The 16,321-nt window shown below is 42.2% G+C and overlaps 1 protein-coding gene across 1 annotated transcript in view; it reads left to right on the top strand.

The window, feature by feature from the left end:
* Positions 1-1,199: 1,199 nt before the first annotated feature.
* Positions 1,200-16,321, top strand: part of LOC142889834 (uncharacterized) — a 62,073-nt gene continuing 46,951 nt past the window's right edge. The window contains exons 1-3 of the mRNA XM_076028490.1: positions 1,200-1,332; positions 1,532-2,373; positions 3,118-3,431. Of these exons, the coding sequence (XP_075884605.1) occupies positions 1,200-1,332; positions 1,532-2,373; positions 3,118-3,431 (1,289 nt within the window). The remainder of the gene's footprint in view (positions 1,333-1,531; positions 2,374-3,117; positions 3,432-16,321) is intronic.

Raw genomic sequence — 16,321 nt, 5'->3', positions numbered from 1 at the left:
TTCTCACCGTCATCATGGACTGCCAACAAGTGATGGCAGCTGTAGTTCTGGAAAGAGCCGCCAGGGGGCGCCCTCGAGTCAAAACTACCTTCTACTGCAGACTTTACAGAGAAATGAACACATGCTGAAAAAATAACACATTGATTAACAGGCAGATATTTCAGACAGGTCACTCTATAATATGTCAATAAGAAACACAATGTGTTCAAATGTGGCCTTGAACCTTCAAACCTTCCTATGACGCGTCGGTCCTCGCAGCTCCCAGTTCTGCCACTGAGGGGCACTGTTTGACCAGTTTTTGCTTGTTTGGTTTTGTTTGTAGCCACAATGCAAGCATCAGTTGTATCATAGTGGGGAGTTGATCTTTCTGCCTGGCAACAAGACATTTCCAGCCAATACAAAAACTATGTCAACATAATAATACTGCTGAAAATCAATCAATCCTCTCTCTCTCTGCCCCCCCCTCTTTCTCCCACCCACTCTGTCTCCCCCCCCCCTTTGACATGGTCACATTCATCATGTTGAAATGCAGCAAAGCCTTTCTGAGACTGAACTTTATGCAGTGGCAGGAATGTTTGATGCTCTGTCATAAAGTGCAGCTCAACTCCACTGAGATGAATTTCAATCCAAAGTTCAGTGCAATGTGACTCCACTGTCTCTGTCTGCTGAGAAACAAAGGGCCAGTTCCACAGAGCCACTGCTCAACCAGAGCCCACCAGGTGTCAACCACACCAGATAGAAAATATACATTTGATAGATGAATATGTCATCTAATAATATATTAGATGATGTGACAAGACCAGCCTAGAAAACAGCTACAAATCCATGACGGGCGCAACGTGGTGGCTAAAAGACGCCGTCATTAACGGCTGCGCTCCATTCTTTGTGGGTCAAATTCTTTGATTGTGAAGCTGCATGAAGGGATTGAATTTAGAAAAGAGAGCAAAAGACAAGAAGTGATTTGTGAAGAGCCCACTAGGAGGCCAGCAGGCTGTCAGTTAGTGTTGATGGAGACAATGATTCCATCCAACTAATGATGGAGTCAGAAAAACAGCTGACAAGTGATGGACACCAACAACTGATCCACTCACTCAAAGCCAAAGTGTCTCCACAGGAAGACGGAGGGGAGTCCTGGTGGTGAGAAGCAGCAGCTGAAGGAGCTTCTACAGCGGCAGCAGCAGCAGCAGCAGCAGGCCAGGATGAGCTGGACGTCCTCGTTATACAGAAGGTTCATTGGCTCATTCTGGGACCGGCCTGCTCCATCAGGTGAGTCCTCGTGTCTTCAGTGTGGAGCAGCACTGCAACCTGCCAGTCACAGCCAGACTGATCACAGTAAGACTGTCCACCAGCACCTCCTTCACTTCTCCCTCTGAGATCACGTCAGGACCTCCAGTGAGAAGATTCACTGAGGGACGTTGAGAGCAAACAGTCACACAGCAGCTTCACCACAGCAGCTGAAAAGTTGTGGAGAGAAAATGATGCTCACACTGTCACACTGATGTTTTCTTCTCCAACCTTTTCTCTGCTCCAGAGGCTGATGATGGTCTGCAGGAGCTTCTACAGCAGCAGAAGATCAGTCTGGAGAGGAGATGTGAACGTGTGACTGAAGGTGAAGAAGCAGGAAGTCAAACCCTCCTCAACAGCATCTACATTGACCTCTACATCACTGAGGGACTGAGTGAGGAGGTCAACAGAGAGCATGAGGTCAGGCAGCTGGAGACCAACAAGACCAAGAAGACCACAGAGACCAAGAAGACCACAGAGACAAAGAAGACCAAGAAGACCAAGAAGACCAAGAAGACCAAGAGGACCACCAAGACCTCTGAGACCATGGAGACCAAGAAGACCAAGAAGAGCCTCCACGACCGTCCAATCAGGTGCAGCCAGATCTTTGAAGCCTCACCTGAGCAGCAGGGACTCAGAGTCAGAGTGGTGCTGACCAACGGCGTCGCTGGGGTTGGAAAAACCTTCTCAGTGCAGAAGTTCACTCTGGACTGGGCCCAGGGCCTGGAGAACAAGGACCTTCATCTGGTGCTTCCTCTCTCATTCAGGGAGCTCAACTTGGTCAAAGAGCAGCACGACAGTCTTCTGGAGCTTCTCCATGTTTTTCATCCAACGTTAGAGAAGCTCACAGCAGAGCAGCTGCATGTCTGCAAACTTCTCTTCATCTTGGACGGCCTGGATGAAAGCAGACTGGCTCTGGACTTTGAGAAGAACCAGGTGGTGACTGACGTCACTCAGAAGAAGTCAGTCAGCGTCCTGCTAACAAACCTGATCAGAGGACATCTGCTTCCCTCGGCTCTGCTGTGCATAACTTCCAGACCTGCAGCAGCCAATCAGATCCCTCCGTCATGTGTGGACTGGCTGACAGAAGTACGAGGCTTCACCGATGACCAGAAGGAGGAGTATTTCAGGAGGAGGTTCAGAGATAGAGGAGATGTGTCCAGCAGGATCATTTCCCACATCAAGGCCTCCAGGAGCCTCCACATCATGTGTGAGATCCCGGTCTTCTGCTGGATCACTGCCACAGTTCTGGAGAGCATGTTGAGCTCAGAGCAGAGAGGAGAGCTGCCCAAGACCCTGACTGACATGTACTCACACTTCCTGCTGGTCCAGACCAAGAGGAAGCAGCACAAGTATGGAGGAGGTCCACAGGAGCTGACGGAGGCTGACAGGGAGCTTCTTCTGAAGCTGGGCCAGCTGGCATTTGAACATCTGGAGAGTGGAAACATCATGTTCTACAGTGAAGACCTGGAGAAGTGTGGTCTCAGTGTGACTGACGCCTCTTTGTACTCAGGAGTTTGTACAGAGATCTTCAGAAGAGAGAGTGTGATCTTCCACAAAACCGTCTACTGCTTCGTTCATCTGAGCGTCCAGGAGTTTCTGGCTGCAGTCTTCAGCTTCCACTGTCACACCAACTGGAAGAGGACAGAAGATGGTCACTCTGGAGAATCCCTGGATGAGTTCCTTCAGAAGATCATGAAGAAATCCCTGCAGAGTCCAAACGGTCACCTGGACTTGTTTGTTCGCTTTCTCCATGGACTCAGTCTGGCATCCAACCATAGACTCTTAGGAGGCCTGCTGGGTCTCACTGACAATCATACAGGAACCTTACAGAAGGTCATCAACAACCTGAAGGAGCTGAACACTGGTGATGTTTCTCCTGACAGAAGCATCAACATATTCCACTGTCTGCTGGAGGTGAAGGATCAGTCAGTGCATCAGGAGGTCCAAGAGTTCCTGCAGTCAGAGAACAGATCAGAGAAGGGACTCTCAGCCATCCAGTGTTCAGCTCTGGCCTACATGCTGCAGATGTCAGAGGAGGTTATGGAGGAGTTGGACCCCAGCAAGTACAACACAACCTGGGAGGGAAGATTGAGACTGATTCCAGCTGTGAGGAACTGCAGGAAGGCTGTGATACGTTCAGTAAGGTATGTAAACACTGTGTGTGTGTGTGTGTGTGTGTGTGTGTGTGTGTGTGTGTGTGTGTGTGTGTGTATGTGTGTTGAATTGTGAGTCAATGATGAAGAATAATGTCAAGCATATTTTGTTGAGTTGCACTTCTCTTTTTTTCCTTTTTGATTTTGTATGACTAATTATTCCAGCTAATCTTATGGACTGTATAGGACAGGCAAGAATCAGCTTGGGCTTCAGCCTGCTGCTTTTTCCTTCACACAGTTGTTATGTTTTTGTTGTTGTGAGTCTTTATAATGTGCACATTTGTTTGGGAAGCTTCTTTTTCATTGTTGTCAGTTGATTGCACAAGATTGATTGAATTTACACTGTCAACCAAAATCAACTCTTCAATCATTCATGATGAAGATGATGGTGATGGTGGTGATGATGATGTTGATGATGATGATAATGATGATGATGATGGAGGTGATGATGATGTTGATGATGATGATGATGATGATGACGATGATGAGGATGATGGAGGTGGTGATGATGATGGTGGTGATGATGATGATGGTGATGAAGATGATGATGGTGATGAAGATGATGATGGTGATAATGATGAAGATGATGATGGTGGTGGTGGTGATGATGATGATGATGAAGATGATGTGATGAAGATTATGATGATGGTAATGATGATGATGATGATGATGATGATGATGACGATGATGAGGATGATGGAGGTGGTGATGATGATGGTGGTGATGATGATGATGGTGATGAAGATGATGATGGTGATGAAGATGATGATGGTGATAATGATGAAGATGATGATGGTGGTGGTGGTGATGATGATGATGATGATGATGAAGATGATGGTGATGAAGATTATGATGATGGTAATGATGATGATGATGATGATGATGATGATGATGATGATGATGATGATGATGGAAGCAGCAACTTCTCATTCTGCTCTCCTTCATTCAGTGTTCAACTCTCAGATCTTCACTGTGCAGTGGTGTCTTCAGCTCTGCAGTCCAGCCCCTCCCACCTCACACTGCTGGACCTGAGCTGGACAATCCTGAAGGATCCTGGAGTGAAGCTGCTCTGTGCTGTGCAGAGTCCAAACTGCAGACTGGAAGTTCTCAGGTCAGTTCCTGCTTTCTACTGGTGGACAGTGTGTGTCAGCAGATGACAACTGGTGTGTAACGCTGCTCAGTGTGAAGACTTTGAAGCAGATATTAAAAACTCATCTAGACAAAGTGGATGTTGTTGATATTTTCATGTCAACAATCTGCAGCCAGAAAAGACTTTGGATGGTGGAAGAAAGTGTGGAAAATGTCTCCAGTCACTTGAGAGCTCAATGGAAGTTGTTGATTGGTGATGAAGGTCACATGACTGAGCAGAAGATCCTGTGAAGGCAGATTAATAGTGCAGCAGTATTTCTTCATCTTGTCCTTTGAATGTGTTTGACTTGTAACGAGACTCTGATGACTGAAAACAGCCACAAGCACACAAAGCACTCACTGATTATTTTCCATCTTCACTGCTGATTGGCTGCACACTGACTGACACACTGCTGTTGTTATTGTGTTGACAACACACTGGCACAATGACTCCTTTGAGGGAATGACTCAGTGATCCCAACAGCCGCACATCTGGATCATCAACAGGGAGGAATGACTCTGAATATGACATTTACACCATGGAAGGAATCAAATATTCATTCTTTATTCAGGTTGGAGAGGTGCAGTTTGTCAGAGCTCAGCTGTGATTGGCTGCTCTCAGCTCTGAAGTCCAACCCCTCCCACCTCAGACTGCTGGACCTGAGTCAGAACCAGCTCCAGGATTCAACAGTGAAGGAGCTGAGTGGTTTTCTGCAGAGTCCAGACTGTAAACTGGAGACTCTGAGGTCAGTTCACCCTCTTCACTCTACAACTTCTGTCACTCTTGTTATTGTTGTCATGATTTTCACTTCACTGCTGTTGGAAATTCAATTTGAAGTCACTGGTTTGTGTTTGAAATGAGTGAAACTGGGTTTAAAGGTCCAGTGTGTAAAATACTGCAATCTAGTGGTCAGATTTCAGATTGCAGCGCTCACTCACTCATCCTCTCTCCCTCCCTCTCTGTTTCTGTCGTGTCAGATTCTGAAGTCCACATTTCACTTTGATGTTCAGAGTGATGACACCCTGGAAAAACTCTCCATCATTTATTCTACATTCAGGTTGGAGAGCTGCAGGTTGTCAGAGCTCAGCTGTGATTGGCTGCTCTCAGCTCTGAAGTCCAACCCCTCCCACCTCAGACACCTGGACCTGAGTCTCAACCAGCTGCAGGATTCAGGAGTGAAGGTGCTGAGTGGTTTTCTGCAGAGTCCAGACTGTAAACTGGAGACTCTGAGGTCAGTTCACCCTCTTCACTCTACAACTTCTATCACTCTTGTTATTGTTGTCATGATTTTCACTTGACTGGGCCCTGTTGCAGGAAACTAGGATGAGGGATTAAGCCGGGATATCTTGGTTATCCTGGATCAATTGATGTTTGATGTGGTTGCACAACAGTGGGATAGGTGGAAGTGAGATATGTTCTGCTAGAAGTTACCATGGAGATTTATTGTGTGGAGTGAGCTGCTCCAGACCAGGCTGAGTTCCAGGATCTATTTCATCCTTGTCTCAGTCAACAGTCACCACCAGTGGAAGGCAGTGCTTCTTCCACTCAACACTGCACATTGTTATCACATTCACCTCCAGCCACTGTCATTATTTCAAGCTTTGGAATCATTTCATTTCAATCATGATAAAGAAATGAGTTGAGATCATATTGCAATCATTGGATCATTTCTAAGATGACTTCTACTTTGCCATGCATCCTATATAAAAATACACATCCCATAGAAAGATGAAGACACATCAAAGAGTAACATGAGCTTGTTTTTGTGACAGTGGACGGTCCTGTCACTATGCCTCCAATTGATCATGCGCCCTGGCTGCTTGGCTAAGGGAAGATCCCTTATGCTGAATGCTTGGTGCGCATGACTATGACCTGGGAGTCTGGGCTTCCAAGCTCGCGAGCTTTGAAAGTTCGAGAGTCTGGAGACTCATGGAGATGGCAGCTCGATAGAACGGCTCCCGAAAGAACCGAAGAAATCACAGACCTACCCCCATCCAGTTGAGTAATATAATTTCCACATACCACGGTAAACGTACAGAGGGGGTAAGACGACAAACGAAGCCCCTGCTTCTATATAACAATCGGCGAGAGAAAGGAAGTAGTTACAGCTAACTCCGTGAAGCCACGGGCTAACGAAGAAGCGAGGACGAGATGGCTAGCTTAGAAGTGTTACTAGAAGAACTGAGAGGTTTCCGTCAGGAAAACAACGAACAACTGAAGTCTATCAAGGAGGAAATTAATAAAACGAATGCAAGAATCAGCGAAGTGGAGGAGCGGGTGGAGAAAAATGAAGAGAGGACTCTAAACACGGAGGAAGTGTTAACCGGGCTGCTAAAGTTACACGTGAAGCTGGAAGAAAAGCTAACGGACCTAGACAGTCGATCTCGTCGGGAAAATGTCAGGATCTACGGTGTTCCGGAGGGGTCCGAGAAGGACTCAGAGTCGATGACTACATTTGTGGAGACCTTACTGAAAGAGGGGCTCGGTCTGGTCGAGAACGCGGCAGACGTGCGGATAGAAAGAGCACATCGGGCGCTGGGACCGCAACCCCCGAAGAATGTATCACCACGTTCAATACTTGTGAGGTTTTCGAGCTTCAAAATGAAAGAGTCTGTACTGCGCAAGGCTTGGCAACAAAAGGGACTCTTTTGGCGTGAAAAGCGAATAAATCTCGACCACGACTACCCACCAGTCATTCTCAGAAAACGACGAGAGTATACGGAGGTTCGTAGGGCTCTGAAGGAGAACGGGGTCTCGTTCCAGACCCTTTTTCCGGCGAGATTGCGAGTGAGATATGAAGAAGGGCCCAGAACCTACGACAACATAGAGGAGGCTATGGAGGACATGGTCAAAAGAGGTTACAAAGTGAAAGTCATCAGTTCACCTGATTCCCTGAAGGAGCAGATCGAGCGGCTGACCTGAACTAGGACAGGAGGGAGAAGAGAGAAAGGCGCCTCCAGCTCTTCAAGAGAAGTCAACTACAAAGAGAGGCTCCGGGCATTTAGGAGAACATCACCACCAGCTCCTTGAGAACTGAAGGATACCATGTTTTTCCTCTTGAGGTACACTTCTCAGATAGAAATTTCTACATAGGCTAAGTTAAAGATGATAGTTTCACAAAAAGGTTCGTCAGGGTCCATCCGGAACTGTGCTGCTGCCACCTGAAGGGCCCTCACCAATAGATTTGGGAGGACATTCCCTTCCGGGCTGTCACCAAGAAGCTCAACAGGGTCTAGGTTATGGACCCCTGTTTGGAAGCCGAGCTTGTTTTGTTTTGTTTTTTGTTTTTTTGTTTTTTCATTGTGCAGTGAGTATGTATGTTCTTGCTTTATCTGTTCATGTTCTTTTAGTTCTAGTGGGCTTGAGGGGGCTCTCCAATGTGATTGGTGAAATGGAAGACATCACTTAAATGGAAAGAAAACAACTGAAGGTGGTTTCATTCAATATAAATGGGATGCATAATCCGATAAAAAGATGGAAGATTTTATCTAAATTAAAGAAAGAAAAGGTCCAAATAGCTTTTCTGCAGGAAACCCACCTAGACGATTCCGAACATGCCAAGTTGAATAAGATGGGATATAAATATGTGTATTTTTCTTCCCATGCTTCGGGGAGGCGAAGAGGGGTGGCAACTTTAATATCAAGTACCCTGCACTATGAACATATTGCAGAACATAAAGACAAGGAAGGCAGATTTGTTTTGACTACAGGGAAAATTGATGGCGTCCTGATAACTCTTATTAATGTTTATGCTCCACCTGGTAGCGACTGGACCTTCTATAGACACATATTTGAAATGACAGTAACAAAAACTCAAGGGGTATTGATATATGCCGGGGACTTTAATGTTAGATTAAACCCGAATTTGGATTCGTCTGATGGAAAATCTAATACACAAACTATCAGTAAAAGAATCAGAAACATGTTAGAAGAAACTGGATTGGTGGATGTATGGAGAGTTAAAAATCCATGTCGTCGGGATTACACGCATTACTCCCCTCCATACAAAGTATACTCACGCATAGATTATTTTTTCATGCTCAAAGATGATATTCATAGGATAGAAAAATGTGAAATCGGCCAGAGCCCTAACTCGGACCACAGTCCAATTTATATGTCTTTTTTTCTGACTAAGAAAAACAGATTCACTCTCTGGAGGTTTAACACAAACTTGCTGAAAAATAAAATTATTAAAAATAATTTGAAAGAAGAAATTAAAAGATACTTGGATGAAAACGACAATGAAGAGGTGGGGCCAATTATACTCTGGGACGCGTTAAAGTCGGTGATCAGGGGTAAAATAATAGCGATCTCCTCAAACGAAAAGAAAATGAGATTACAAAAACAATACAAACTGGAGGAGGAGTTAAGGAAACTCCAACAGGAGCATTCTAAAACCTTCCGGGAGGTAACAAATATTAAAATCAAGGAAGTGAAAAGAGAATTGGATGAGTTAAACACACTAGAGATACAAAAGAAACTTCTCCTTACAAGACAAAAATATTATGAAGGGGGGGAGAAATCGCTCAAGCTCTTAGCATTTAAATTACGAAAACAACAGTCAAATAGAACTATTTATAAAATACGAAACACAAATACAAATGGTGTTGAGACAGGACTAGGAAATATTCATAAATGTTTTAAAAACTTTTATCAGACCTTATATTCCCAACCCAAATTAAACAACGATCATCAGATAGACATCTTTCTTTCCCACCTGACTCTCCCTACAGTCACGAGTGAACAAAATAAAAAATTAATATCGGAGATAACCGACGAAGAACTACGAGCAGTTATTGGAAAGTTAAAAGGAGGAAAATCCCCAGGAATGGATGGTTTTACCTCCGAGTGGTATAAAGAAATGCAAGATCAGTTAATCCCTACTTTATTGAGAGCGTTTAACTGCGTTTTGAAAGAGAAAATAATCCCTCCTTCATGGAGAGACGCAATAATATCAGTAATTCCTAAGGAGGGGAAGGATAAATTGGATTGTGGTAACTACCGTCCAGTGAGTGTGTTAAATATTGATTATAAATTATTTACTGCCATATTTTCACAGAGGCTTGAAAAGATTTTACCCGACATAATACATAAGGACCAGACGGGTTTTATCAAACACAGAATGACTCAGGACAACACCAGAAAAACATTTCACATCTTGAATCACGTAGAACAAAACAAAATAGAAACTGCAATGCTGAGTTTGGACGCAGAAAAGGCATTTGACTCGGTCAGATGGTCATTTCTGTATAAAGTGTTGCATAAATTTGGATTCCACCAGTCCTTAATTGATGTATTGGCGGCATTGTACGAGAAACCATCAGCTAAGATAAAAATTAACGGAGATCTATCGGAATCATTTATTTTGGAAAGAGGTACGAGGCAGGGGTTTTGTATTTCACCTCTCCTCTTCGCCCTTTTTATAGAGCCTTTGAGCCAATGGATAAGGCAGAGGCCTGACATAACAGGAGTTGCGATGGCCTCTGGTGAACAAAAGCTATCCCTGTTCGCTGATGATTTAATACTAACTATAACAAATCCAACTAAAACTATACCCATATTAATGGAGATGATTGCGGAATATGGTTCATTGTCGGGTTACAAGATTAATATCAACAAGACTCAGGTTTTAACACTGAATTATGTCCCTCCAAACAAAATTAAGAGTTTGTATAGATGGAATTGGGAGGCGGATTCCATAAAACATTTGGGGGGTTTTCTAACAAAAGAATTTTCCAGGACTTTCGATGCCAACTATGGCCCCCTACCATCAAGACTAAAAATAGACATACAGAGATGGAATGTGATCCCTTTTTTCAATTTACACTCCAGAGTTGAGTCAGTCCACGCTTGTTATATCTATTTCAGTGCTTACCTATCTTGATTCCAGAGAAACAATTTACAGAGTGGGACAGATTAATATCACAATATATCTGGCAAGGGAAAAAGGCCAGAATAAGGTACAGAACACTGCAGTTGAAGAAAGAGAAAGGGGGGTTGGGTCTTCCCAACCTACAGGAATATTATCTTGCAGCTCAACTGAAACCATTAATCTATCTATGCTGTCCACAATACAATGCAGGATGGAAAGACATAGAGAGTTCCTCAGTGGAAGGTGTACCTCTCTTATCGATGTTGATGGACAAAGAACTACAAGATGATTTGATGATACCGCATGACTCGATGTTATACACAATGCTAAACTCTTGGAGAAGAATAGTGAAAATTTGCCATTTAGGTAACCAGATCAAAATGTTCAAGTGGTGCGCTTTTGACTCGGCTTTTAAACCAAACAAGAATGACGGGAGATTCAAGGGATGGATCTCAAAAGGATTAACCACCTATTACATTTATCAAGAGGGGGGTGTTTCAGAGTTTTGAAGAACTTCAAAGGTCAAATGGGTTGGAGAAGGATGACTTCTTCAGATATCTGCAGGTTAGGTCTTACTATAATCATAATCTACAAGAAACTTGGGAAACAGCTGGACCAGGATTCTTAGAAGTGCTTTTGTCATTGTTGAAATCAGGTTCCTGTACTAAAGTTGTCTCCAAGTTATACAATGGTATTCAGCTGTACAAACAAGTTGACACAGACTACATAAGGAATAAATGGCAAAAAGAAGGAAATTTAATTATTTCAGTTGAAAGCTGGGAAAAGATTCACAAATTTCAATGGACAACCTCAAGCTCCAATTCATGGAGGGAATTCTGTTGGAAGAACATTGTTCGGTTTTTTGTAACCCCTGCCCAGAAAAAACATCACAGCAACAGTGCTACCTGCTGGAGACAATGTAAGACAGACAAGGCAAATCATTACCATATCTTCTGGGGTTGTCCGGTGATCAAACCATTCTGGGATCAACTGTGCATGCACTTAAATAACATTTTTGTTGAGAAAATTCCTTGTAAATGTGAAGTCCTGTACTTAGGAGACATCTCATGGGATAACTGGAATTTGTCAGATAAAAAACTCATGGCAATGCTTCTGGCAGCAAGCAAAAAAACTATCACGAGAAAATGGTTGAGGACTGAAGCACCTACAATTGATGAATGGATTGATATTGTTCAGAATATTTACATTCTAGAGAAATTGTCATTCTGTCTTAAAGGTCAAAGAGACTCCTTTTTCAGGATATGGACAAAATGGACGGAATATATAAAAGCTGTAATTTCTGTAAACTGAATTTGACTGCTCTGTAAAATCATTGTCATGATACACACTGCTAGACTGGTTCATGAGATGATACACATTTTACTGTGTTTTTTTTTTTCTTTCTTTCTTTTTTATGTTAAAAGGAATGGAGTATTATTAGCAATTATATTTTCATATCCACACTTGATGTGGACTTTATATTGTACGCAAGAGAAATGTCTGTACACTTGCTTCTCCAAATAAACAATAAATTACAAAAAAAAAGAAAGTTCGAGAGTCTGAATCCCCGTCCCAGGCGCAAATCCTCATGGAGGCTTATGAGGAGGTCAAAGATGGCCAATCCGTTAATCCCAGCTCCATAACCGGGGTCTATGGAAAGAAGCCGCGTGCATGGCGCACTGATCCAGGATAGCTTTCACCTGGCTTGATGAATCCGTGTCTTCTCATCCTGGATGGCTTTTAGTGCGACCCATGAAGCCTGGACACACGTGTTGTGGATTGGTTGAACGCTGAAGGCTTAGTGACTCATCTTGGATGACGCAATCCTACTTTGGTGCAAGGGGGCCCAGACACCAACATCATCAAGAGCCAGTAATGGACTCCACAGTGCAGCACTCGTTGGATGTCAAGTCGACATTTCACTTTGATTTTCAGAGTGATGACACCCTGGAAAAAACTCTCCATCATTATAAACTCTCCATCATTTATTCTACATTCAGGCTGGAGAGGTGCAGGTTGTCAGAGCTCAGCTGTGATTGGCTGCTCTCAGCTCTGAAGTCCAACCCCTCCCACCTCAGACACCTGGACCTGAGTGACAACCAGCTGCAGGATTCAGGAGTGAAGGAGCTGAGTGGTTTTCTGCAGAGTCCAGACTGTAAACTGGAGACTCTGAGGTCAGTTCACCCTCTTCACTCTACAACTTCTATCACTCTTGTTATTGTTGTTCAGGCAGGATTAGAAAACACGGTGGATCTGGTTGATTTTGGTCATAATGTACGATGTGCTGGATTTTGTTCTTATATGTGCTGTGCTTTACATTCATTCATTCATTCATTTTCCATACCCGCTTAGTCCCGAACTCAGGGTCACGGGAGTCTGCTGGAGCCTCTCCCAGCTGTCTTAGGGCGAAGGCAGGGGACACCCTGGACAAGGGTGTCCAGGGTAAATGTGACGTATCGGCTTCGGCACTATTCAGATCAAATAAAGACCAGACAGGGACAGGAAAAAGAGTTTCGCTGTTGTTTTACACGCAAAACTACCGGGGTTGTCGCGTGAGCTTGCAATCCTGGCGTAAACTGATGGAGACGCCTCGCTCGGAAAATGCGCTTCAAAGTGCACACGCACTGCAGACGCGCCGAAGATGCTGGGAGATGCTGCTGGCAAAACGTCTGCATCACACACACACACACACTCACACACACACACACCAATTATCCCTAACCTATGCGCTGGAAAACACAAAAATATACAGCAAAACATCTTAACGTAAACACACTTTTATTGATAAAATCAAACATAAGCAGATATAACATAAACAATTTTAAACCATGAGTTTTCTGTGCAATGATGAGCATAAATGCACATGGGAACATGTTGACCCATTTAATCCTTTCTTTCTTTATCATTGGACTACAAATATATTTCTGAATGACTTTTCCTGTTTTATAGGAGGTGGATCTTTTTGACTTGTTCATTTTAAAAGTAGCTTGCATGTTGAAAAAGTGTGAGCACCCCTGATCTATGCCCTTTTCCAAGTCCCACAATCACTTTCACTGTCATCTGCCTGATTACACCCATGCCATTTTCAGAAGAAAATTGCACAAACAGAATACATTCAAAAAAATGTATCATACACATAGTTATCAAGTCAAGTTATTTATTTATTGTCATTGTTGAACAAAGTTAACAACAAAATTTGTTTGGAGCATCCCCATAACCACTGGCATCAGTACCCATAAAACAATCATAAATAAGTGAGAAAAAAAAACCATATATATATATATAATTTATGTACAGAAATTATTTGGTCATTCATTTTTTGGTCATTCCCAACAGACATAACAGACACAAAAATTCAATGCATCACACGTTGTTCAGACACAGCTTGCCTGTGATTGTACATTTGGCCAGTAGGTGGTTTCGTGTGCACATGAAGCTTCGAGAAATGAACCGTTTCTCGAACCAGTTGGCTCAAGTGGTTCAATGCCTCATGAGGCTTCACCTCACCATCACTGCAGTCACTGCATCCTGAATCAGTCACACTCAAAGTCGCACACCACCTCTGCTTTGTTCTGGACTGTGGAATGGGCAATATTAATTTAATCTAATTACATTCTGTTTTATTACTTTATGTCTATTTTAATGCTCTTTATTGGTGCTGAATGGAAGTGTGGTTGTTGTTTTATGAGCTAATGGATAGACAAGTGGCCTATAACATAAGACGCTTAAATGAAGTGAATAGGATATGTCCACATTGTCAAGAAAGGAAGCAGGGTGTCTTTAAAATCGATAACATTTGAATAAGTATTAAAAGTTTAGTTGATGTTATACTTGTATTGACATTATGAGTAATTTATACAACTTTTCCCAGGAACTTTTCCCAATGATGAAGTTGAGGACTCATCATCTGCAATTCAGCATTCTGCAGGTAGTCAACACCAAAACAAGCGTATTCAGCTGTCATAATCCTGTTTGTAAATAATACACATAAACTGTGTACTTGTAATATAAGTCAAACTTTGGTAACTTGAATATAATTCTCACAAAGGGATTTTTCATGTGTATGCACTTTGTACCTGTTATGAATTAAAAAAAAAAAAAACATTCATAACTAAACTCAGTTGTTGGTTTCCATCTCTATAAGTTAACAAAGATACATAGATACCTATGAAACACTTGTTTATCTTGCTGAAACTAATACTAGGTTACTAGTACTAGATACACCAGTATACTCTCCCGGAGCACAGATCAACCCACTCAAACAAACAAAAAGCATTTTACTCAGTCAGATAAGATTACTAAATGCTGGATGATACACTGTTTTGTGCATTATTTAGGTAAATAAAATAGTTATATTATTCATACCTCCGCCTACCATTTATTATTACCTAAGGCATAGGGCATTTAAAAAAACAAAACAAATGTCATTCCGGTGTGCCACCCGTCTGTGCCCCGAGCTTGCCCCCCCCAAGAAAAAAATTCTAGGACCGCCCCTGTTTCCAACACTGTGGATGCTCGGTTGTTTATTGCAGCAGACAGATAAACAATTAAACGGCTAAAGCCATCTATTCCACCGTGAATGACAAATCTCCAGCTTTTGGTAAAAAAGGGAGAGAAGATGGAAAGAGAAATCTAAAATATATAAGGCATCAGATAGCTAATTGAAAAAGGTTCATGCACAGCTTATTTGACACAAAAAAGGTATGGTACAAAGATGAAAAGATTTGGAGTGGGTAGAAAATCTCAATGTTTCATTTGTTCAAGTATTTAAAAACAGTTTTGAAAAATACCGTATTCATTTGTGGTTTCCATCTATGTGCCACATTGCATTTGGTGCAGGAACAGAATACTGCCTCCGTCTTAGTGTGCGATTGGCCAAGGCTTGCACTTCAGTCCCAATTGGGTCCACTCTTCTTAAGGAATCACGTACTCTTTGAACTACAACAACAGCAAAAAAAAAAAAAGAAAGACAAACTACATAAAATATTAAAGGCACAAATCCGTGTTAACACAGGTTAATGCTGACAAAAGGTATGATTTCATTTATTAAATACCCCCCCTTTCTTTTTTTTAAATATACCGCCATTCTTTTTTTAATCATCCATGTAAGCACTTTTAGCTACATTTTGTACGGAAAGCGTTATACAAATAAAGCTCATTATATTTGTTTGTTTCGGTTAAACTGATGCACAATACAGATTACTGAATACATTCATGTGGGGATCAACTTCATATCAAACTTACTTTGCACTCGTAATCCCCTGGCATGAAGGAATGCTCTCATCATTCTGTACCCTGTGTTTGGGTGACTGAGTTGGATTTCTGCAATGACGGCATCCAGCTCTTCATCACAAAGCGCTGAATACATGTCCGACATTCTAAACAAACAAAGAATAATTCCTGAAATTTTACTTGGCAAGAGCCAAAACATATATGATTAAAAGCGTCCATTTTCACTGCAACCATTTTGACGTGTATTTGTTGTATCATTAGTGTTATTAGGTACAAGTGTTGCTGCGTTCATTGCAAGGTTAACGTCATTTGCGTCAATAGATATGGAAAACAACTACACTTAAGTTTAAAAGAAATGTGCACGTTTTGTAAATGGCAATTTCTTAATATTATTATTATTATTATTATTATTATTATTATTATTATTATTATTATTATTATTATTATTATTATTATTATTAGTGTTCTGTTAAGGTGAAACAACAAAGAAGCCTTTAAGTCTAAATTGTTTAATAAATAGGTTAAGAGCAGTTGGTGTAAGTATGAAAGTCATTTCATTTATTTGTTGCGTTAAGAGAAGCATTTATAGAGCGTCGTTGCCACCTACTGGCATCTTTCGGTAGTATTTCTGTTGTAATTTTGAAGCGA

This window comes from Nelusetta ayraudi, unplaced genomic scaffold (assembly GCF_046127955.1).
Source record: "Nelusetta ayraudi isolate G7.1 ecotype Tasmania unplaced genomic scaffold, CSIRO-AGI_Nayr_v1 ptg000024l, whole genome shotgun sequence".
In the NCBI taxonomy this organism is placed as follows: domain Eukaryota; kingdom Metazoa; phylum Chordata; class Actinopteri; order Tetraodontiformes; family Monacanthidae; genus Nelusetta; species Nelusetta ayraudi.
Note: the sequence above shows the minus strand (reverse complement) of the source record. Positions and strands in the feature narration are given on the sequence as shown.